Source organism: Vitis vinifera, chromosome 14, assembly GCF_030704535.1.
Source record: "Vitis vinifera cultivar Pinot Noir 40024 chromosome 14, ASM3070453v1".
Lineage (NCBI taxonomy): Eukaryota > Viridiplantae > Streptophyta > Magnoliopsida > Vitales > Vitaceae > Vitis > Vitis vinifera.
Genome location: NC_081818.1, coordinates 24,767,892 through 24,793,536, shown reverse-complemented (window position 1 = coordinate 24,793,536; position 25,645 = coordinate 24,767,892). Strand labels below are relative to the sequence as shown.

General features: G+C 38.0%; 2 protein-coding genes across 3 annotated transcripts in view; one reads left to right on the top strand and one right to left on the bottom strand.

Annotated features, from left to right (window-relative positions):
• Positions 1-942: 942 nt before the first annotated feature.
• Positions 943-3,853, top strand: LOC100242886 (uncharacterized). The gene is made up of 2 exons (XM_002275696.3): positions 943-1,470; positions 2,685-3,853. Exons 1-2 carry the CDS (start codon positions 1,075-1,077, stop codon positions 3,615-3,617), a joined length of 1,329 nt encoding a protein of 442 aa, XP_002275732.1. The 5' UTR covers positions 943-1,074; the 3' UTR covers positions 3,618-3,853.
• An 853-nt stretch (positions 3,854-4,706) lies between these two features.
• Positions 4,707-25,645, bottom strand: part of LOC100265173 (histone-lysine N-methyltransferase, H3 lysine-9 specific SUVH4) — a 45,277-nt gene continuing 24,338 nt past the window's right edge. For both annotated transcript variants that reach the window (XM_010662376.3, XM_019225076.2), the window contains exons 8-15: positions 24,805-24,903; positions 23,566-23,615; positions 23,403-23,491; positions 8,962-9,121; positions 7,159-7,264; positions 6,861-7,043; positions 5,638-5,859; positions 4,707-5,111 (exon numbers count right to left, since the gene is read on the bottom strand). In XM_010662376.3, the coding sequence (XP_010660678.1) occupies positions 4,998-5,111; positions 5,638-5,859; positions 6,861-7,043; positions 7,159-7,264; positions 8,962-9,121; positions 23,403-23,491; positions 23,566-23,615; positions 24,805-24,903 (1,023 nt within the window). In that variant the 3' untranslated portion in view covers positions 4,707-4,997. The remainder of the gene's footprint in view (positions 5,112-5,637; positions 5,860-6,860; positions 7,044-7,158; positions 7,265-8,961; positions 9,122-23,402; positions 23,492-23,565; positions 23,616-24,804; positions 24,904-25,645) is intronic.

Genomic DNA, 25,645 nt, shown 5'->3' with positions numbered 1-25,645 from the left:
AATAGACGTTACTTTTTAGACGACAGCTTTCAATTTGACTTATTACATTTGAAAAAATATTTTCAATTACCATATTTTGAAAAATGTTTTTTAAAAACGTTGTATGTTTCTTCAAAATTCCGAGAATGGAGTTCCATCTGGCCTCCAACATGGGATTAAAAGGCACACAAGTTGGATCAGGCCCACACTTCCACTTTGGATGGACCTGAGTGCAATCATATTAGGTGGGCCGATACATCTCTTCGTACTTCCGATCCAAATTCCAATTACCTCTGATGGCGTTTTTGTAATTTCCGCTAATTAATGATAAAGAGCTAGGCATGCAAATTGAACAGGTTGGCCAGCCAAACCTAATGTTGGACGAGTTTCACAAACATTTTCATTATTTGGGTTGACCTTTTAGTTAAGTTTTCTCAACTTGAACTTAATTTGGATTAAGTTCATATCGAGGTTCGTACAACCTGAACCTAACTCAAACTTGATTTTAATATTTATAATTTTTATTTATATAATAATATTCATTTTATTCTTATATTTTAAAGAAAAAATATCAAATTATAATTACATCATATATATATATATTTTATTTTTATATTTTTTTATTATTATCTTGAAATTTTGTATTATTTATTATTTAAATTTTAGTAATATATATATATATATATATATAGATATATAAAAGTTTTTTAAAAACTATTATAGATGAATGTTGAATTTTACAACCCAATAAACTCAAATAACTTGCATCTAACTTGATCAATTCGAGTTAACTCGATCAACTCGAATTTAATTTAATCAATTTAAGTTCAACTCGAAATTAAAAAAAGGAGAGTGAGTTAAGTTTGAGTTGATTGCTTCTTAATTCAAGTTAGATTTTGGTACAACTCGACCAACCCGTCAAAGTTGGTGCTCTATATAAAGAGGTACGTTTGGTCACAAGAGTGTCTCTTTCCTAGTCCAAGATAAAAAAATTCTGCCTTCACCACACTATAAAAAAAATTATGTCTCCACCACACTACCCAAAGCTCCTCGAGGCCAAACCTCAAAACCCTAATTGACTCATCGCCATCATCCATGGAAGACAGTTTCAGAGTTCGCGTGGATAGAATTTTTGGATCTCTAGCTTCGTCGTCGTCTTCATCATTGTCGCCATGTGCGAATCTGAGTTCTCTGTGGTCGCTCACCGACGACGAGGTGGAGAAGAGAGAATGGAATCGAGAGAAAGACATCCCGGAGACTGAGGTAACATCTTATTCTTCGAACTTGGATGGATTATTCGCGAAGAAACGGAGCTCTGTAGGCTTCGGCAAGCAGCTTGAACAAGACCTTGAAGACCTAGATGATGATGATCTTGAAGGAGAAACACGAGTTCGTGGTTCATCAAGTCGACCTGTTAAACCAGACGACTATAACCATGAAGAATGGGAAATTAGGTCCTCCATCGGCTTGGACTGTGCTCTTGATAATGAGGTAATCATTTTTGTTGTGGCTGTTATTTTCTCTGCAGCTTGCTTGCTTTTTTTTTTTTTTTTTTTCTGGCTTCATTTTTTATGCTATTTCTGTTGTTTGGATGCGTAGAATTAGATCGATTAGAATTCCAACCAAGTGGAATTCGAAAATTTTGTGTTATATTGAATTGTTGGTGAATTTTGAGGCCTTTATAATGCTAATCAAACTCAGGAATTGGAATTCTCCGATTCCATTCTGAGGTCCTAATTTCATGCATTGTAGTAGTATAAACCGCCTATCTAATAGATTTGGGTTAGACCTGGTCACTGACACCCCACAATTGGGAATAATGAACTAGAAAGTTGTATTTCTTATGGAAGACCATTCACATTGTCCAGGAACTCGTAGGAAACCTTTTGTTTCCTGATTGGAAAATGCTTTTCCTAGCTAATAGGAAAACGTCTCTGAGATTTCATGAAACCGAAATGAAACTTGTGTTTCCATGATTCCATTATGGGAAGGCGTGGGATACCTCCACACCATTTAGGGAAATTCCTCCACAGATTGCTGGGACATTTTCCTGCAGCTCTTTCTTGGTCGAATGTTTTGAGTATAGAATAAACCAATTAAGCACTCATATAACTTTTTCATTTTCAGTTTTCTACTCCAATCATTAATCAAATAATCACTCTTATGATCACAAATGAAATCAGAAATGAAGAGCATGCAGTTAGTAATAAGTCAAACTAGGACGAGTAAAAATTATTAGAGTTTCTGACTCAATGCCACCAAATGAGCATAGGCATTCTTCGGCACTTTTTGTTCTGCATTAGTTCTCTCTTGTAAGTGTCGGGACAGAATTAGAAAATAGTGAAAGACAACAATTAACTCTATCAACAGAAACTGTGAAATTTGGGAGTTATTTTCATTATATATATATATAAAAGAAAATCAAATATAATTATGCATTTTCAAATTATTTAATCTTTATATAAAAGAACCAAAATAAGTTAAATGTGTTTAAAGCAATATATAAAATAATTTATTGACTTCAGATTCCTTTTTTATTTTCCTTTAACTTTTTCTTCTTCTAGTTTTCCTTTTTTTTTTTTCCTCGCATTTTCTCTCAATTCTCCGGGAACCAAACATAGAGTTTTCCATTCTTAAAATTGGAGGCTTGATGGTTTGACTTTTGAATGTCTATCGTATATGATATAACATGGGATTTTATGCAGGAAGAGGAAGATGAATATGACAAAGTGGCTGTTGGCAGGGAAAAGGCTGGTGAACGCTTGTATATGACTGATTTTAATGATTATGCAATTGAATTGGATTCCTGCAATGTGATTCCGGAGTCATTCAAGGATGTTGCTAGAGATCCACGTGCAAATCACATGGCTGCAAAAATTAGGCTCCAAGAAGACGCAGAAGCAGCTGGAAGTTTCGATTCTTTACGGGTTTCTGATAAAACATTGCCAGCTGCTGCAGCTACTCAAATCAACACTTCTGAAGATGGTGCCAACCTGAAATCAATTTTGAAGAGGAAGGAAAATCAGTTGGATTCAAAGTTACATAAACGTGTTCGGTTTGATCCTGGTTGTAAAACTGATAGCAAGGAAGAAGAGTCTGAAAGAACCAAAAATCTTACAATGGAGACTTGCTCAATGGAAGAAGCTACAGTTTCAGAGAAAGTATCTTTTACACCCCAAGATCCTTCTGGAGTTCCAGATTATATCCGAAATCCTACCAAGTACACACATTATACATTTGATTCTTCCAGTGATATTGATGAGGAATCTAATCGGTGTGCGTATATGGACTTTCTTAATATGCTGAAGAAGCCGGATGCCTTGGAGTCACAGGCAGACAAGGCCTTTGATCTTCCAAAAGCAGTAACCTTCACTCCAAGAAAGAAATCAGCTGATACATACATGATGAAACATAGCAGTGAATTCCCGCAAAAGCAGGAAGATGTTGGGAAGGAGTTCATGCACCGGAAAGGCTTGCCCCTTGGCATTGCTGCTGAGGACTGTCAAGAAACTGAAGTTTGTGCAATGGACGAAGATGAGCCAGAGCCGGTTGCTAGTAAAATTAGTACTAGCTTGCAGAAACCAGGTCGCCAGTATCGGACAAAGGCCAGTTCAGAACTTGAGGAGTCCGGTTCTTGATTATTTGATAGGGCTTGAGATTTTCTGTACGTCATTATGTTGGCATTTTATGTTCTTGCAAACCCTAACTTAACTTCATAAGCATGTACTTAGGAAGTTTCTAATTATCATGCTCATGCGTATGTCCTTTTATTGGAGAACAATCAGCCACATTCTACTCTGTAAGCTGACATTGAAATGCTTGTACAGAATAATTTTCCTAGACTTATCAATTGGGAAGTGGGCCATTATTTTTAGAGTAATGGCAAGATCATGCACAGCAGGTACTAAGCAGCAATTTTGCAGATTCATGAGCGAATTGATTAAGATGGCAAGGACCATATCGGTAATATCTCTGCCCACGTTGATACCATCTGTTATCATATAAATGATTTCTTTGGAGAATTTAACATGACAGAAATATAAAGGCGAGAAAATAAACGCACCTGATTTGCTCCAAATCATGAAACATGGATTTATCAAATGATTCAAGTTAAGCATAGAAAATGAATTCTAGAGAATAATTCAGATTAAATGTAGCTAGGAGCAAATGCTTCAAGAGTTTACACATATATATGGGGGGGGCGGGTGGGGTTTGCTACGTCACATCTCAGAAGTTGATGGGTTGAAATAAATATGCCAGGAAAACAGAAACAATGGGTACTGTTAATAGCAGTGTGAAGACATGATTTTACATGTGACCCCAGTTATATTATGAAAGCAATGTCCGGAGGCGTTATTTTCATTTGGTTTGTAATTGTGATTGCATTTGATAACACACTTTCAAACTCAAAAGGTACAAGTACAACTAAAATATATTGAAGAGAATGGTCATTGGTTCTATCGGTTTCTTTGGAAGTGGAAACAGTTTCCTTCCTGCCAACAGCAAATGCAGGGGAATCACTCTGCAAGGATGCTTCAGCAGCATGTTTCCTACTTCAGCTTAGATTGCAAGCAAAACAGGGCAAATTCACATGCCTAGAAGAGGACACAACAGAATACTAATAGACTAATTACTAAAGAAAACAGGATGTATATAGATCTCAACAGCAATCAGATTACTTGTTAATAACAGATTTCAAGCCGGTAATAATGCGTGATTTCCCTGAATTTAAGAAAAAAAAAAAAAGGCTATCATTTTTCTCATTTCTTTGAAATATAGGATTAGTATCAGAACACCCTAGAAAGGGAGCAGCAGGATCCAGAAGACTGCAACAGTTAATGATTGTACAAAAAGTTGAGGGAAAATACAACAACCAACTTGTATGAATAACTTCCCACCTCTCCAATTCACAAAAAAAAGAAGAAAAAAAAAAAGAAAAAGGCCCAGTGTTTGCTTGGCATATACAGTGATCGGGATATCATTTAGCAGAATCGACAACACATCAGAAAATTCATACCCTAGAGTAGGCGTTTCCGGCAATCTGCTGCACCACAGAAGCATAGCATCTGTTTTATCTTGCCATCAGGACCCATGACACTGTCAAGGGTGTAACCATAGTCGTATGTAAGCTCCTATAAGCAAGAAATATAGTTAGTGACAACAAAAATTTTGGCAATAAAATTTCACATTAAGTAAACAAATATTTTGGGAGAAAAAATGTGACAAACACGTATAATCAACTTTTGTGCTTATGCAAGGGACAGGACAAACATGATCCATCATCAAAAAAGAACCTCCTGATTTATCTTTCCTGGATGATACATTGACCTGAATAGATGGGCCTAGAAGCTCCAGAACAAAGAACCCTAGCATGCTGAACAAACCAGAGTATATAGACCAATCTCATATTACTTCACTCTCTACTATGAGGCTCAACTATCACCAGTCCACAAGCATACTTCATCATAGTGCAACAAGCATCTCTCAAGCAGCAGGCATGAACATTTTCTTCTCAAAATATAAACAGTTATACATGTGTATGTGCACATGCATGTGTGCAATGCATATACAACTGCTTATGGCACTCCATTCTCTTTCTTCAGAAATAAGCTTCTCTAATAAATTAGTAGTTAGTTCAGAGAGGGAGTAGTGAATAACCTGCAAAGGAGGTATGTTGTCTGCAGCAAATAGCATTACTCGAGCAAGCTTGGCATCATGGTGTGAACTCAAAACACACTGAACAAAGAGATTGGGTTCACAACTGTGATTAATGAACCTTGCAACATTTCCAGTGGAACCAGCGTCAATGCAGAACTCTGGCACACTTTCAGATTTCTGATCATCAGTACTTGTAGGCATGGATACATCTCGAAATCGCCTCTGTTAGGGGAAAAAGGACCATAAGGAAGAACCCTATTTAGTGAAAAATATAAGTAAACAACTAAGACTGACAATATTCACTTGTTTCACAGATGTGCTATCATGAATCTCAAAAATATCTATCATGGTAGTCTTAAAAGCAAGGAACAGAAAAGAACCAACTCTACTGATGATCAGCACGTGCTCACAAAGTACAAATGCCTAATAACAATTAATATTGCATCCCTGACACTATATTTCTTAGTGAGTTCCTACATCAATCAATCATTTCACAAGTACATCATAAGCTTCATAACATTAAGAATATCCACCCACTTTGAGTTATATTGTGATCCACACTAAAATTCCCCAAGTCTAAGTTCCATTACCACAAGATCCATAAACCAAACAAAATAAGGTTTCTGGTCTGCACCTTAGGCCCAGAGCAGATTCACAATAATAAATGCATCCAGAGGCATTCCCAAGATTGCTGTCCATGAGCAATCACACAATTCTTCGCAGGATTATTAGTTTCACAGGGAACAAGGTGCATAGCATTAAGGGGAAAAAAGGCTGAACAACATAGAATATAAGCATTCAATAATTAATAAGCAGGCATCTAATGCAACTTTTTGGTTGAAAATAGGCAAACTAGGTCAATCTGGACAAAGTTATAATCTGTTTTACATCTAGAGAAAACCTTTGTGTATCACTTTCATGATTTCAGAACTTCATCAAAACACCCAGCAGCAAGAAATTACAAGTGACCATATTGGCAAGGGAGAGATGACCCATATAATACTGGAGCCCTTGATACACAAGATTCACAACCTCTATTCAAAGGCTTAGCAAACTTTTGTTGAATAGAAATGTAACTGAACATATAACATGACATGAAGAAAAAACCATCTGCATCAAATAATTTACAATTTTACACTAAATTAGTGATTAATTGACATGGGAAATGGAAAAAGATAAAAAGTTGTATCATACAAAAATTAGTAGAATAATTGTTACAATACCTCTCTTCCATCGAGCCCTCTCATTGTTTGCAAGCAATCAATGTCAAAAATATAATTATTATCAGAAACATTATCTAATTCATCTGTCCTCATAAGTATTCCTTTATATTCACAAATTGGTGCTCCTGAAGGAATATAATCCCAAGATCTTACAGCCCACCCTTTCTTTGGAGTGCGGAAGACCTGTTGACATCCACCAGGATCATATCAAAGTTAAAAAAAATACCAGACAAAATACACCAACAATCAGTGCCAGACAGGAGCATTGCAGATAATCAATCAGCTATAGTTACACAACCTCAAGCCGATATTTTAGCCCCCTCTGAGATGTCCGATTAAGACAACCAGGTCCACAGCCACATTTTGGACCACATTCAAACACAACATCCTTGGCTTCAATTAATCTGGAAAAAAAAGCAGAAAAGGCAAGAGTGTCACTTCACAAAAGAAAACCAAATAAAATTAGCCACTAGAACAAGCACTATATCAATAAAATAGCTCAGTCAGCAAAATAGTAAGTATATTGATATTATTATCATTATTTTTGTTGATTTTCCTTTTTTTGCTCTTATTGCCATAACATTGTTTGCAGTTCCTTATCCAAATTATTGATTATAGGCAGCAATATACAGCCTCTTCAAAACCAAGACTTTAGTCAAGTCATGAGATTTAATAGTGAGCAGAACAGCCTGAATATACAGTTGACAGGTTTACCCAACATCAATTTGTTATTTATGTAAATATAGGGTACTTAGATGGTAATCTGAAGTTTTGAAACCAATGTCATAGTGCATTATTTTGGAAACTCTAGAATTTAAATTATTTGTGGGGTGGAAAGGGACACTTTACTAAAACTGCTTTTTACCAGAAATGACAATATTGAACCCTTGGATTTCTTTGACAAGACAAGTCCTGAGCTTGGTGTTGTAACCCATTGCTTTCTCTTTCCTTCTCTTTTTAATTTTCACTCTTTGGCATTCCTTGTATGCTTCCTGGGTACTTGGGTTGCAACTCATTTCTTTTATTAAGACTCTTTTTACTTCTATGTTTTCTTTTGCCATTCATAAATAGTTGAACACTGAACTATGGTAAAGCCATTTCTCTCCTCTTAAAATACTAAACTAGGTCTTTTTTGGAGAAGTGTATTGAAACAAATCCATGAATATAAATTACAGAATCCAAACCAATTGCTAACTTAGTACATGTTTGGATACACTTTCTGCTTCTTGTTTTTAAAAATCATTAATAGTAATAATTTCTATATAAAATATAGTAACCTGTATATAAAAAGCATGTGCTTATCTTATGTATTTAACAATAACCTCAAAAATTTAAGATAATAATTTTTCTTAATATCTCAACTTTCTTTTAAACAGCTTTTGAAAACCATTAATTTTTAAGATAAGTCTCAAAGAATCCTTTTTTGACTCTGCACCATTGCTTCCACTATTATTAGTGAGCAATAATGGAAAATTTCCATCTTATATTTTATATAAAAGTTACTATCATTTTCTGTTATTAAAAATAGAAAACAAGAAGTGTATTCAAATGACATGTTAATTACCATCTAATTTTTAAATATGACTAATGCTTTGAATTATTTAATTTAATTACATGACTAATATTATTTCAACATTTTCTTATTGTTATATATAAGAAAGATAGGCCAGTTTGTTTTGTGTTACAACCCCTATCAAATAAATTGGGCTTGGGTTTCTGAACTCAATTACAAAAAGGTAAGGGAAGTTTGAACTTAACATGAAATCTAGTAAGGTCCAATGCCAACAAATTATCAGCACTGGTTCAATCTCACAATTGTACTCTGTATATACTAATGTCAAAAAAGACATCTGTTTTTGCCTTTTGTCTTTTGAAAGATCTTTTATCTACTTTGAACACTAGGACTCAAGTTTTTTGGAAGTCACCAAGTCGAAGACCTCAAATCTGTCCAGAACACTTTTACTTGCATCTTATTACACTGAGAAACCTAATAAAACATATGAACCAGTGAATAGGAATTCTTCTTGCTTAAGAAAATTCTCAGTACAAAATGTATTACAACAAATATTGTTTTGGAATTTTGATAATATATGTTCCTCACCTGCCACCATCACGATGCACATATGGAAAGTCTGACCCATTAAGCATAGCACAAGAACAAGTTCTGGGATCTGTACAAGTTCCTTTGCAATTGCATCCAATGGCATTTGAGGGGAGCTTTACACTTTTGGAAACTTTAATCGAATTGCAATATGTAAAACCTGAAACATTAGAAATATAGGGAAGTTCCAATCATACCAGTTGACTAAATAGAGATACCTGCATTCAACTTTGAATTGAAAGGAGATGATTTGAGGAGAAAATAACATTAAATAAACACAATAACTTCAGTGATGCACATTGAACAAATGAAAAAGGAAACAAGAAAGACCAACAATAGTGCAAGCGGCTAAATGACAACAAATGTGCTTGAAAGGATGTAAAGATTCCTCTTTTTTTTTTTTTTTTTGCTATGATAGATCATAGATGACATACTGGAAAATCCACATCCCATCCCAACCTCTTGCTACCTGATACAGGCCCTCAGTGGCTACCAACGCGAGTAAGGATTAGGTCATGGATGTTGGAAAACAGAACTCCTCGCCACAAAAGAAGAAGTTTGATAACTTGACAGAGGTTGGGAATAAAATGCAAATTCCCCAGTTTTTGAGGTAGTAAGGAATAACAAGTGAGCAGATAAGGTAAAAAGAAAACATAAAAATTTAAAAAGAGTACCAAAAGAAGAGTCTAATCAACTTGTAGAGGAAAAGAGGTAATGTATATGCAAATGCATTTAGCTACTCAAACTAAAGGTGTGGAAATCCGGTATAATTTGAATGGTGATTTGTAGGATATTGAGGCCTCAATTGTGGGTGATTTGTGTGATTTTGTTTTTTCCATATTTGTATTTTTTTCATTTTTTGCTCTCTGTGTAAATGTTAAATAAGGACCCGATTATGTAAACAATACAATTGAATGAATATTAGAGTGATTCTCAATTTCTTCATGGTATCAGAGCAGTGTTTGCTCTAAAACCCTAATCAATCCATGGCTGTCCAAATAGGAGACAACCATGAGTCCAGTCAATTGGCAATCCATGAAAGAAAGTCGGAGATACACTCCTCAATGGGCCCCGTCGGTGTATTCGACAACTCCCCACTCCATCTTACCGTTGAAAAATTGAACAATAAGAATTACAGAGAGTGGGCGCAAGCAATCAAGCTTGTTATTGACGGAAAGGGAAAGTTAAGGCTTTTTACTGGTGAGACTCAGTGACCACCTCCGACCGATGTAGCAACATCCCAGAAATGGTGGTCTGCAAGCTCCTTCATCACCTCATGCTTGATTAACTCCATGAAGCTAGCCATTGGAAAAACTTATATGTTCCTCCCGACGGTAAAGGATGTGTGGGATGCGATACAGGAAACATATTCCGATGTCGAGAATGCTTCCCAAATCTTTGAACTCAAGACTCGGCTCTGGCAGATGAAGCAAGGAGATCGGGAAGTCACGGAATACTACACCAAGATGCTAGGTTTGTGACAAGATCTTGATCTCATCTGCGAAGAGGAATGGGAGTGCACGGGTGACAATGTGAGCTTGAAGAAGAAGATAGAGAACAAGAGGGTCTTCGAGTTCCTAGCGGGACTAAACCGTGAGCTTGACGACGTCAGGAGCAGGGTTCTCAGTCGCCGGTTGTTGCCCTTCATCCGAGAGGTTTTCTTTGAGGTGCGATAAGAGGAAAGCAGAAGGAAAGTGATGCTGAGGGAACATCTCTCATCTGGGCCCGAGGCTTCAGCCCTTTTAACCTGTGGGCCTCATGTTGGATCTAGTGAGCCTCAATCTAAATCAGGCCTAAGACAGTCCAAGAGGACTTATTGTGAGCATTGTAAGAAACTGGGCCACACTAAATACACTTGCTGGACTTTACATGGCAAGCCTACGGATTGGAAGCCCAGACAACCCAATAAAGCCTATACTCATCAGGCCTCCACCGAAGCCCAGGCAGACAAAACACCCACAGAAATTCGTCAGTCAACTTCTAGTGTAGGGTTTAATTCCGACCAGCTTGCGAAATTATATGAGTTTTTTTCTAATTTCCAAGCCTCTAGTCAGTCTTCTACTACTCTGTCCTCTGGTTCTTTGGCCCAAAAAGATACCTTTCTGACAGCACTTAGCACCATGTCTCATATTACTCCTTGGATTATCGACTCTGGTGCATCTGATCATATGACTGATACTCAACATTTATTTTCTACATACTTTCCCTGTGCGGTAATTTAAAAGTAAAAATTGCAGACGGTACTTTATCCCCAGTTGCTGGCAAAGGGAGTATTCGTATTTCTGAGTCTATTACTCTCAACCTTGTCCTACATGTACCTAATTTATCTTGCAATTTGTTGTCTATTAGCCAATTAACCAAAAAGTCTAATTGCTCAGCTAAATTCCTACCATCTCATTTTGTTTTTCAGGACCTATCATTGGGGAAGACGATTGGCACTATTAAGGAACGTGAGGGTCTATATTACTTCGACAAAACTAATGTACGTGGATAGTGTCCTCCTCCTGTTTGTAATTCTGCATCTCATCCTAAGGACAATGAACTTTTGTTATGGCATAAAAGGATGGGTCATCCTAGTTTTTAGTACTTAAAACATTTATTTCCTTCACTATGTTCAAATAAAGCTTCATGGGATTTTCAGTGTAAAGTGTGTGAACTTGCCAAACACCATCAAGCGTCTTTTCCTAAATCTAAGTATAGACCATCCATACCATTTACTCTAATACATAGTGATCTATGGGGGCCCTCACGTACCCCTAATAGGACCCATAAAAAAATGGTTTATTACTTTTATGGATGATCACATTCGCTTGTGTTGGGTATATTTGTTGACTGATAAAAATGAGGTTCGATCAGTCTTCATGAACTTTCACTCTATGATACAAACTCAGTTTCACACCAAAATTCAAATTCTTCGTACTGATAATGGTACTAAGTATTTCAATCACTCCTTGAGCACTTATCTACAAGAAAATGGTATTATGTATCAAAGTTCTTGCATTGACACCCCTTAGCAAAATGGGGTTGCAGAACGGAAAAATAGACATATTCTTAAAGTTGCTCGTGCTTTCCTGTTTACCTCTCACATGCCCTCACAATTTTAGGGTGACTCCATTTTGATAGTCACATGCCTTTTTAACCGAATGCCTAGTCAGGTTCTATCTTTTGTCACACCCCTCTAGAAATTCCACGAGTTTTTTCCTCATTCTAGACTCGATGCACATCTTCCACTTCGTGACTTTGGGTCCATTGTGTTTGTCCACACTCACGGACCTAAGCGGAACAAATTTGATCCCAGAGCGCTTAAATGTGTCTTTCTTGGCTACTCTTTCACACAAAAGGGGGCTACAAATGCTATGACCCAATTTCACAGAAGCTATATGCTAGCCTAGATGTCACATTTTTTGAGCATACTCCCTACTACTCGCTTCAGGGGGAGTCTGTGAGTGAAACTAGACCACCCTTAACCTTAGACTACCTCGATGTTGCTATGTTCAAATCCACTCTGTGCCTTATATCTACCTCTTCGCCTAATACAGAAGGACACTTAAACTCAGGGGGAGATACAAAATAACAGACAAATAGGGAAACACTCGTCTACTCAAGGAGGCCAAAATCGAAGTCCGATGAGACACTGATCTCCGAAGCACTAAAAGAGTCAGAACCAGTGATAGTTCCAACCCCTCGGGAGTCTGGCTCCAATCCTGATCAGGTAACAGATGACTTACCCATTGCTCCTAGGAAACAACCTTGTTCATGTACTCTCCATCTCATCTCGAAATTTGTGTCTTATAATGCTCTTTCTGCAAAGTGTCGTGCTTTTACAACTAACCTTTATAGACAGATTCCTAAAAACATTTAAAAAGCCTTGGAGATTCCAGAATGGAAAGAGGCAGTGATGGAAGAAATAAGGGCATTGGAAAAAAATGGGACTTGGAAGTGATGAATTTGCCCAGAGGGAAGAAACTAGTTGGCTGTAAATGGGTATTCACAGTGAAATATAAGGCGGATGGCACAGTAGAACGATACAAAGCCCGCCTGGTTGCAAAGGGGTTCACTCAGACCTACGACATCGACTATACCGACACATTTGCACCAGTGGCAAAGCTGAACACTATACGAGTTCTTTTATCCTTGGCAGCAAACCTCGACTAGCCACTCCATCAGTTTGATATCAAGAATGCCTTTCTGAATGATGAGCTGGAAGAAAAAGTGTTTATGATACTACCACCAGAGTTCTGTAAGGAAGAAGAAGAAACTGGGGTATACAAATTGAAGAAATCTATGTATGGTCTCAAGCAATCACCGAGAGCATGGTTTGATAGATTTGCAAAGGTGATTAAGAACTAAGTATACCAATAGGGACAGTCGGATCATACTATGTTCTTCAAGCGGTTCAACGATGGAAGGATGACCATCGTAATCGTGTATATCGATAACACCATTCTCACTGGAGATGACACAGGAGAAGTGGAGAGGATGAAGGTCTTAGCCACAGAATTTGAGGTAAAAGATCTAGGTCAAATGCGGTATTTCCTAGGAATGGAGGTCGCTAGATCAAGGAAGGGAATTAGTATTTCCCAAAGAAAGTATGTACTTGACTTGTTGACTGAGATTGGCATGTTGGGATGCAAGCCAAGCGATACCCCTATCAAGGCAAGAAAAATGACGGAAAGCGACAAAAAACCCGTGGATAGAGAGAGATATCAGTAACTAGTAGGTAGACTAATCTACCTTTCTCACACTAGACCAGACATTGCTTTCGCCGTAAGCGTGGTTAGCCAATACATGCATTCACCAAAGGAAAGTCATCTGGAAGCAATGTATAAGATCCTCAGATACCTAAAGGGTTCTCCAGGGAGAGGACTATTCTTTAAGAAGAGTGACAGTAAAAAGGTAGAGATCTATACAGATGCAGATTGGGTGGGATCAACAAATGACAGAAGGTCTACTACAGGCTACTATACCTATGTCTGGGGGAATCTAGTAACATGAAGAAATAAGAAGCAGAGTGTAGTAGCCAGAAGCAGTGCCAAGGCTGAATTCAGAGCAGTTGCACAAAGTATGTGTGAAGGACTATGGTTGCAGAAACTGTTGGAAGAACCACACATTACAGTAGAGCTTCCCATTAAACTCTATTGTGACAACAAAGCTGCCATTAGTATTTCTCATAATCCTGTTCAACACGACAAGACCAAACATATAGAAGTGGATAAACACTTTATAAAGGAGAACATTGAGAAGGGAACTATTTGAATGACTCATATCCCTACAAGGGAACAATTGGCAGATATATTCACCAAGAGGTTACAGAAATCAAGCTTTGAAGATTTTATTTGCAAGTTGAACATGATTAATATCTATGATCCAACTTGAGGGGGAGTGTGGAAATCCGGTATAATTTGAATAGTGATTTGTAGGATATTGAGGGAAAGATTGAGGCCCCAATTGTGGGTGATTTGTGTGATTTTATTTTTTCCATATTTGTATTTTTTTTTCCATTTTTTGCTCTTTGTGTAAATGTTAAATAGGAACCCGATTATGTAAACAATACAATTGAATGAATATTAGAGTGATTCTCAATTTCTTCGAAAGGTGTAGAGAAGAAAGCTAAAAATGAGCAGCTCCACTCCGCTTGTAAAGACACTTGTTTGATCTTATTGATGAAATCTCTGACCCAAGCTTGAGTACAAGTATCAAGGCCGTTTTCTTAATGAGCAGGGCCCAAACCCGGTCCAAGCTTAATCTGATAAGCCTGTAAAAGAAGATGATTGGCCCATTACACAAGGGCATCAACGCTAACATAGTTTCATTTTCCAAATTTGTGTCTTTCAAGATGTTAGCATAATTGATGCAAATTATTTCAAAAGACAAAACAATCAACTTTTTCTTTCTTTCTTTCCCATGCTCCCACAACTTTCGAGAAAGTCCTTTGGTTTATTTTCTCAAAACCATGTATAGTGAGTCAACATTCAGGGATCGTTATATCAAAGCCCTTAAGAGACAACAAGCTATAGATGCCTATTGTTCATCCCTTGGAATAAGAGACTTGCACTTTCTTAAACCTAGTGAAGCCTAAATATCCAAATACAAAGTTTGGTTTAGTTTGTTAGCAGCTATCTCTCACTAGGGGCTCCTTTACTATCCTTTACAAGTTTACAATAGATAATATTAATTTGGAAGAAACTTGAACAGCATTGTCATAATCTTAGTATGATCCCAATATTGTACCTTTTCATGCTTAGAAGAATATTCTTTTTCCTTGATGTTAGCAAAGCTTCATTGCAGATCAGATTTGACTAATTCTAAAAATCTTGACCAATGCATAATTCTTCTAAACTTGACATCTTTTTACTGGTTGCCTGTGTTTTGTATTGGTGCACTCTTTAACAATTTATAGACCGCAAAAAGACTTTAAATTAACTTGATTGGCGACATTGCTTTTGATTGGCTAAAACCTTAAGGATCATTTTTAACTTAAGGATCCTCTTAGAAATGGATCTTTCACATGGTCAAACATGCAAGAATTCCTTGTTTGCAAGAGGTTGGATGGATTTTTGTATTCAAATAAGTGGAAGCAAGGGTTCCCTCAAAGCCTCTAAGAAGTGCTTCCCAAATTGACCTTTGATTATTGCCCAATTGTCCTAGACACCAATCCATTTAAATGGGGAATGAGTGTTATACCCCATTTAGGTTTGAAAACATTTGGTTGTTATAACCAGTTTTGAACGAAAATTTTGGTTTATGGTGGAATGAGTGTCAAGTTGTAGGATGGGAATAATAAATTCATGAAGAAGATACGATTTGTCAAATCAAAGCTGAAAAATTGGAATATTGTGTCTTTCGAAGATTTAAAGAGAAAAAGAACATTCTTACAAACATTGTTAGCATTGATGATAGTCAGCAGTAAGGAATTTGACTTCAAAACTTTTAACAATGAGGGCCTTAAGGAGAGTGGAACTAGAAAATTTGTTAAAGGAAGAGGTGTATTGGAGGCAAAAGGCTAGAATCAAATGGATAAAAGAAGAGGATTGCAACTCTAAGTTTTTTCATAGGGTAGCCAATGGTAGGCAAAACAGAAACTTCATAAAGTCTTTGGTGTGGGAAGAAGGGGTAATTCTAGATAACATTGGAAACATCTCTGAGGAGATAGTGCATTTTCTTGGAAAGTTATACTCCAAAACTTTGGGTGATTCTTAGAAGGTTAAAAGGATTGGATTCGTCTTCCATTTCAGCATAGAGTGTTGCATGGTTGGATCACCCCATTTCAACAGGAGGAGATTCACAATACAGTGTTTCAATTAGACAAGGAAATGGCACCCGAGATTGATGTTTTTTAATAGGTAAACTAAACAAATATATTGAAAGCTGTTGAAAAAGGTGCACAAAGTACACACAGAGTATAAAAATAGAGCTAAAAGGCAAGAAAAAGAAAAGAGAAACAACAACCCATAACTCGATACAAAAACATCACCCTAAAGGCTTAGAAAGACATAAAGACTCCAAAAAACCTTTCAAGCTTGCAAACCAAATCTGCATATTGCAATCTTATCGAATCCTTGGCTAAAAACTGTTGAATATAATGTATGTATAGTATACTATCTTTCCTTGTTAATATAGGTCACATGTATGGTAGTTAGGACTCCTAGCCTTGTATATATATATCTATCAATTGTAAGTAGAGATTACAATGAATGTGAATAAGGTTTTTCTCCTTTCTCTCTCTCTCTCTCAACATGGTATCAGAGCCAAGGAAGAAAACCTAATTCTTTCCTGTTTTCCGTGTCATCAACTCCGGGAAACCTTCCGGTGACCGTGTTTCTTTCCGGTCACCTTCCCCATCTCCCAATACTTTCCGGTCAGTCGGATCGTCGTTAGAAACCACTCACCGCTGGCAAATTTTCCGGCGAAATTTTCCGGCGACCTATTTTTCCGACACCGACCATACCAGAAGGAGCGCCTGGAGGAGATCTCCAACTTTTGTGAAGGCACCAGCACCAAAAGAGCAGCCACGCGCCGGCCACGTGCAATTTTCCGGCCGGCGGTTGAATCTCACGCGCCGGCGCGTGGGGGCGCGTGAGAGCTTTTCCGGCGACGCGCCTCCTCCTCCAGCTTCGCCTGACGCCGATCAGCCTTCCCACCTCCCTGGTTCTCCCATCCGAGCCCTGCACGTACCTCTTTTGGGGATTTTTGTCTCCGTCGGCCCTCCAAACAGTCTTTCCGGTGAAGCTCCGACCACTTTTTCTCCACTCCAATCCCTGCACGTGCCTTGGGAAGTGTTCTTCTCCCTTTCTGGTGGTACCACACCGCGATCTGAGGCCGTCTCCCTTTTTCGGTGGTGCCACGTTGCAATCTGAAGCCGTATTAGGGCTCTCTTCGATCCAAACATACTTCATTCTCCAGATAAGTGGATATGGCTACTAAAGTTTCCATTTTTTCCTCTGTCATATCTGGATCTCCTATGATTACTTCGGAGAAATTAGTTGGGAGTGAAAATTATCTTTCCTGGTCTGCCTCTGTTGAACTTTGGTTTATGGGTCAAGGATATGAGGATCACTTGATTACACAGGAGGCAGATATCCCTGAGGTCGACCGCGTACAGTGGAGGAAGATAGATGCACAGTTGTGTAGTGTATTATGGCAATCGGTTGATCCCCGAATTCTTCTTCATCTTCAGGCCTATAAAACTTGTTTTAAATTTTGGACTCAAGCCAAAGGATTATACACGAATGATATCCAGCGTCTTTATAAGGTGGCTTCTGCTATTGTCCATCTCAGCCAACAGGACTTGGATCTATCTACTTATATTGGCCAGATTGCCTCTCTTAAGGAGCAGTTCTTGACTGTGATGCCTCTTACTCCTGATGTTGGGGCTCAACAAACACAGCTTGACAAGTTCTTCATGGTCCTTGCTCTTATCGGCCTCCGTCCGGATCTTGAGCCTATTCGTGATCAGATTCTTGGTAGTTCATCAGTTCCGTCCTTGGATGATGTGTTTGCTCGCCTCCTCCGTATCTCGTCCACTCAGACTTTGCCATCTGATAGCGCTTCAGATTCTTCTGTGTTAGTTTCTCAAACTACCTCTCGAGGAGGACGCAGTGGTACCCGAGGTAGAGGCCAACGTCCTCATTGCACCTATTGCAATAAACTTGGCCACACTCGCGATCGTTGCTATCAGTTACATGGAAGACCTCCTCGCACTGCCCATATGGCCCAGTCCTCTGATTCTCCGCTGCCTCAGCCTCCGAGCTCCTCTGCATCTCAGACATCTCAGGCTTCTATTGCCTCTATTGCCCAGCCTGGTAATGCCTCTGCCTGCCTTACCCACACATCTTCTCTTGGACCCTGGATTCTAGATTCTGGAGCATCTGATCACCTATCTGGTAATAAGGATCTTTTCTCCTCTATTACTACTACCTCTGATTTACCTATTGTTACCTTACCTAATGGTCCTCAAACTGTGGCTAAAGGTATTGGTTTGGCCCTTCCTTTGCCTTCTCTACCTCTCACTTCTATCCTTTATACTCCTGAATGTCCTTTTAATCTTATTTCCATCAGCAAAATCACTCATACTCTTAATTGCTCTATTACCTTTTCTGATAAATTTGTGACCTTGCAGGACCGGAGTACGGGGAAGACGATTGGCATAGGACGTGAGTCTCAAGGCCTCTATCACCTCACCTCAGATTCATCTCCTGCAGTTTGCATTTCCACTGATGCTCCTCTCCTCATTCACAATCGTCTGGGCCACCCTAGTCTCTCCAAGTTCCAGAAGATGGTTCCTCGTTTTTCCACTTTGTCGTCACTTCCGTGTGAGTCATGTCAGCTTGGGAAACATACTCGTGTCTCGTTCCCAAAGCGTTTGAATAATCGGGCAAAGTCTCCTTTTGAGCTTGTCCACACTGATGTTTGGGGTCCTTGACGGACTGCGTCTACTTTAGGATTTCAGTATTTTGTCACTTTCATTGATGACTATTCTCGATGTACTTGGTTATTTTTAATGAAAAATCGAGCTGAGTTATTCTCTATTTTCCAGAAATTTTATATTGAAATCCAAACCCAGTTCAATATTTCTATTCGTGTGTTACGCAGTGACAATGCCAGGGAATATTTTTCAGCCCAATTTACTTCGTTTATGTCTCATCATGGGATTCTTCATCAGTCTTCTTGTGCTCATACTCCTCAACAAAATGGGGTAGCTGAACGCAAGAATCGACATCTTGTTGAGACAGCTCGTACTCTCCTCCTCCATAATCATGTTCCTTTTCGTTTTTGGGGGGACGCTGTTCTTACCGCTTGTTATTTGATTAATCGTATGCCCTCCTCTGTCTTACACGATCAGATTCCTCACTCCCTTCTTTTCCCTGACCAACCACTTTATTTCCTTCCTCCTCGTGTCTTTGGTTGTACTTGCTTTGTTCATATTCTCACTCCTGGACAGGACAAGCTTTCCGCCAAAGCCATGAAGTGCCTCTTCTTGGGATATTCCAGACTTCAGAAGGGTTATCGTTGTTATTCCCTTGAGACTCATCGGTACTTTATCTCCGCTGATGTCACCTTCTTTGAGGACTCACCATTCTTTTCCACCACTTTTGAGTCTCTTCCTGTTTCTGAAGTCTTGCCCATTCCCATTGTCTCCCCACCTGATGCTATGCCCCCTCGACCACTTCAGGTTTATCATCGTCACCCTCGTGTCGTTGCTCCTCTCCCTTTTCCTGAGGCACCTGCTGACTCACTTCCTATCCCTTCGGCTTCACCTGCCCCGGCTCTGCCTTCTCCTAATGACTTACCCATTGCTGTTCGGAAAGGTACTCGCTCTACTCGTAATCCTCATCCTATTTACAATTTTTTGAGTTATCATCGATTATCTTCACCCTATTCTGCTTTTGTTTCTGCTATATCCTCTGTTTCTCTTCCAAAGAGCACCCATGAAGCTCTTTCCCATCCAGGCTGGCGACAGGCAATGGTGGATGAAATGGCTGCTCTGCACTCTAATGGCACTTGGGATCTTGTTGTTTTACCCTCTGGTAAATCTACAGTTGGTTGTCGTTGGGTCTATGCAGTTAAGGTTGGTCCTAATGGTCAGGTTGATCGCCTTAAGGCCTGCTTAGTTGCTAAAGGCTATACTCAAGTTTATGGTTCTGATTATGGTGACACATTCTCCCCTGTTGCCAAGATTGCTTCTGTCCGCTTGCTTCTGTCCATGGCTGCTATGTGTTCTTGGCCTCTTTATCAGTTGGATATTAAAAATGCCTTCCTTCATGGTGATCTTGCTGAGGAAGTTTATATGGAGCAACCTCCTGGTTTTGTTGCTCAGGGGGAGTCTGGTTTAGTGTGCAGGTTACGCCGCTCTCTATATGGCTTGAAACAATCTCCTCGAGCATGGTTTAGCCGTTTTAGTTCTGTTGTTCAAGAGTTTGGCATGCTTCGCAGTACAGCAGACCATTCAGTTTTTTATCATCATAACTCCTTGGGGCAGTGTATTTATCTGGTTGTTTATGTGGACGACATCGTCATTACATGCAGTGATCAGGATGGTATTCAGAAACTAAAGCAACATCTTTTTACCCACTTTCAGACCAAAGACTTGGGGAAACTCAAGTATTTCTTGGGAATTGAGATAGCTCAATCCAGTTCTGGTGTGGTCCTTTCCCAAAGGAAGTATGCTTTAGACATCCTGGAAGAAACCGGTATGTTAGACTGTAAACCGGTAGACACACCTATGGATCCGAATGTCAAACTTGTACCAGGACAGGGGGAGCCTTTAGGAGACCCCGGGAGATATCGACGGTTCGTAGGTAAATTGAACTATCTCACCATTACTCGTCCAGACATTTCTTTTCCTGTGAGTGTTGTTAGTCAATTCCTACAGTCACCATGTGATAGCCATTGGGATGCCGTAATCCGTATCCTTCGATATATCAAAAGTACACCAGGCCAAGGTGTATTGTACGAGAACAGAGGTCATACTCAAGTTGTTGGTTACACAGATGCAGATTGGGTTGGCTCACCCACAGATAGACGTTCTACTTCAGGGTACTGTGTTTTTATTGGAGGTAATCTAATATCTTGGAAGAGTAAGAAACAAGATGTAGTGGCCAGATCTAGCGCTGAAGCCGAGTATCGAGCTATGGCTTTGGCAACATGTGAACTCATATGGTTGAGACATCTTCTTCAGGAGTTGAGATTTGGAAAGGATGAACAGATGAAACTCATCTGTGATAACCAGGCCGCATTACATATTGCATCCAATCCAGTCTTTCATGAAAGGACCAAGCATATTGAAGTTGACTGTCATTTCATTAGAGAGAAGATCGCATCAGGATGTGTTGCTACAAGTTTTGTCAATTCAAATGATCAACTAGCAGACATCTTCACTAAATCTCTCAGAGGTCCTAGGATTAAATATATTTGTAACAAGCTTAGTGCATATGACGTATATGCTCCAGCTTGAGGGGGAGTGTTGAATATAATGTATGTATTGTATAGTATACTATCTTTCCTTGTTAATATAGGTCACATGTATGGTAGTTAGGACTCCTATCCTTGTATATATATATCTCTCAATTGTAAGTAGAGATTACAATGAATATGAATAAGGTTTTTCTCTCCTCTCTCTCTCTCTCTCTCAACAATTCCAATAAGTTTTCGTTGTTTGGTCACATTTCTTTTTGGCAAGGACTTCGAAGAGTTTGTATGGTGTGAGGTCTTACCAGTAAAAATAAGTCATATTTTGCTTGGAAAACCTTAGTTGTTTTATAGAAGGGTTCAACATGACGACTATGAAAATACATATACTCTTATACACAATGGGCATAAGATTTTTTTTTTTTTGGATAGGTAAAAGTTGAAGATAATTTATAAATGAGGAAAAAAGGGAGCCCAAAGGCCAACCCAAGGCATACAAAAAGTATACAACAAGGGCCAAAAGGCAAAAATAACAAAAAATAAAAAGGAATACAAAAAACCTCACCTAGAACCCAACCAATCAAAAAGATCGATTAAAAGTAAAGGTCCATCATCTATATACAGCTTAGTCCAAGACCAAAAACTACGCACAAAAGAATTATTCGTCAATGAATTGAAAGCTCTTCATTGTTGAAAGCTATCTCATTTCTTTTCTTCCACACCGCCCAAAAAAGGCATAAAGGAGCCAGCATCCAAGTCTTTTTACCTTTCTTGCCTACAAAAGACCCATACCAACCAAGGAGAGTCTCTCTAATCGAGAATGGAAGAACCCATGTCAGACAAAAAAAAAAAGCAAATAATAACTCCCACAAAACCCTAGTCTTCATGCAATGAATTAAAATGTGATTAGTAGACTCCTCGTTGACAAGACAAAAGAAACATTTGTTAGCTAGGGTCCACCACCTAGCTCCCTAACCAGAAATGGGCGTAAGAAGATCCTTCATCCAATGAAAAAGTCTCACCAATTAAGAAGCCAAGAGGAGGCACAACCAAAAATGGTGCTTACTATGTGTCAATTTGAAAAACAGAGTATGGAAACTAAAATTATTTTCACTCTAATTCGAGAAATGGATGAATTTAAAGAGAATGATGAGGAATATCCAATAGAAGTGCGTAATATCCCTGATTTTTCTGACTTGTGGCCTATAGAATCACCTAATAAACTTCCTCTTATGCACGACATAGAACTTGCCACAAACTTGTCGATGACACATAATTATTTTGACAACTATCAATTCATTTCACCACATTGGAAAGTCTTTCAAGTTTGGTACTTGTATGAAATTGCAGAAGTTCAAGAGATCTTGAGATCCTATCTTACCATAGCAAAGAGTCCACAAAAAAAAGAAAAAAAAAAAAGGTGTAAGGCATTGCTCAAAATTTCAATCGATTGTCAAAATTCACTAAAACTTGAGGTCAAGTTTTTCAAGTGGGGGGAATTGATGAGGATGGGCATTAGTTTTAGTTTGAATTACATTGGGATTAATATTTATTAGAGTCTTAGCAAATTAAATCATAAGACAATTAGAATTAAAGTTATAATGGGTTATTAGAATCCTAGTAGGCTTTAGATTTCTTATACAAGCCTATAAATAAGGCTAATTGACACAAATCACAATATTGATTGATTGATGGCGATTAAATAATATTAATTTTTTTTCAAGTGTTGTAATTCTCAATGATGAGACTCCATTGATTTTCTTCTAAGTGAAATTCCTAGAAGATATTAGTAAGACTCTAAGGTTGTTATCTCTTCTTCTTTGTATCTTCTTTCTCTATATTTTTTATTTTATTTTCTCTACCATAAACTTTATCCCTCGTTCCTTTCCTTAAACCTTACGGAATAAAAACTCTAGCCCACCTATTTGATTGTAAGCAACCATCTTAGGATTGTCCTACATCACTCTATTTCGATTGTATGCTGCTTGTAAAATAACCACCATTAAGTCACCAAATCAGATAGTTAAACTTGCCTGTGGGTGCAAAAGGTGGATCATCAACCAAATTGGTGGCTGGAATAGGAATATCCTCTTGACCTCCAGAAATGTCTTCACAAACCAACCTTACCCAACAAAACAGGACAATGAGATCACAGTAAGAAGTAAAGCATTGGCTAAGTAGCAATTAACTTTATACCCGCGTATTTCTGAAATTGAGTTAGGAACACGTCCTCGGGCATATTGAACCTGTCATCAAAGTGAAATAAAATATGACTACTTGATGCATAACAACAATGGTTCACTATCTCAAGGCCAGCTATAATGAAGAAAGGACCGAAAACATGGTTTGAATAGAAACAACAAAAAGTATAAAGCATAAATCGGTAGAGTACCAACTAGTCCAACAAAATACATTATCACATATAAATCATCTATCAATAAGTGGATAATGAGATCACAAACAACAAAGAGAAGGGATCCATGTTTTAATTAAAAATAGAAATTTGCAAAGAATTTGGAAAACTACATTATAGCACTAAAACATATTTTGATAAATCAGAAAAGCTAAACAAGAATAAAACTAAAAAAGAAAAAGAAAATTGTAGTCCAAAAAATGAAAAATGTTCTCTTAGAGTGGAACAATGGGACTAAGTTTTCAGCATCCTATCCAAAATTATTTGGATTAGACTTTGTGAAGATGATTAGATTGGTGTTGTCCATTCTGATTTGCACAGCAAGAAATTTGCTCCTCTTAAAAACAAAAAAAATTAGAAAAAGGGGAAACATATTTTCAACCAATTAGTAAAAATACAGTCCCAGCAGAAAGCAATACTTTAATGATTCCAAAAACAAGCTCTAGTACATTATGTAAAACAGAATTCACTACAATGATCCATCATCTAAATATGGTATTGACTGTAAGGAGACTTTTGGTCTTGTTGCAAAGATGACCTCCATTCATACCTTAATTGCAGCTGCCTTTATTCATTAGTAGAGTTTATGGAAAATGGATGTTAAAAATGCATCTCTAAATGGAAATCTTCCACAAGAGGAATATGTGGTTCCTCCCCTAGGTGTTACTCATAATCCTAGGAAGATATGTAGACTCAGAAACACGTTACATAGAACAAGCTTATACTGTTTGTTGTCAGCACATTCAAACATTTAAGTTGCAATAACTCAAGACCTGCAACACATTAAGTTAGATATTCAAGCATTCAACTAAGCTTTTGTACTACAATAAACCAGATGCAATATCCCAAGGTTTTTAGTACCTATTACAGTGACTAGCTCTTATTGCCTTCAGAATTTTACATGGTATTTAAAAGCATAATACAGGTAGCTTTCAGAGGGGGAAAATGAGCTGTAATCACAGAAAGTAAATGGTCAAGAATTAAGAAAAAAGACATTCAAAACCCATAATTAATATAGAAACCTGGTTTGTTGTCAAAATTGGCTGCCCTTCAAGCCTCTTTAGGCGGTACTTAAAAACTGTAAATCCAGAAACTCCTTTTTCAGCCCAATATTGGACAACCTGCAAACAAAAAGCAAAACAAATTCATCGAACCAAACAATCTGATCAAATTGTATGGACTGGAGTAGTGAAATTCTAATTAAAAAAAAATGATGGTCAACCAATAAAATAAAATAAATTAGAGAGAGAGAGAGAGAGAATAAAAAAGGACTGTAGTTTTTTTTCCCCCTGATGAGTAAAGTAGGAGAATATTATAAACAAGAAACACCAACAGAGCACCTGAAAGCATTCAAAAAGTACACTGTAAGTGCCTAAAAACGCCTCCAAAAAATAGAGGGACAATAAAAATCTACTACAAACAAAGGACTGGAATCTAAACCAACTTAGACCAAGATTACAGAGAAAGGAGTGTTTCCATCCTTGAATAGAATGTCCCTCATTTTCAATTGATCTACTATTTCTCTCCTTCCATATTGTCCAAAACAAGCCTAAGGGAATAGCTCATCACGCCTTTTTCCGCTTTTCACCCACAAAAGAGTCATGTCATCGTAATAACGTCCCTCTGACCAAACAAGAAAACACATAATACACTCCAAACAAGAAAAACAATAAATGTTATAATATTCTTGTCTTGACACAGTGGATAAATATGTGATCAATGGACTGTTTTTCTAAATGACAAAGGAAACATCTATTTGACAAAAACCACCCTCTCCTCCTTAAATGATCCAAGGTTAAAACCTTTGCCCAAGTACCCTCCCAAGCAAAAAACCCACCTTTGACGGCACCCAAGAATTCCAAA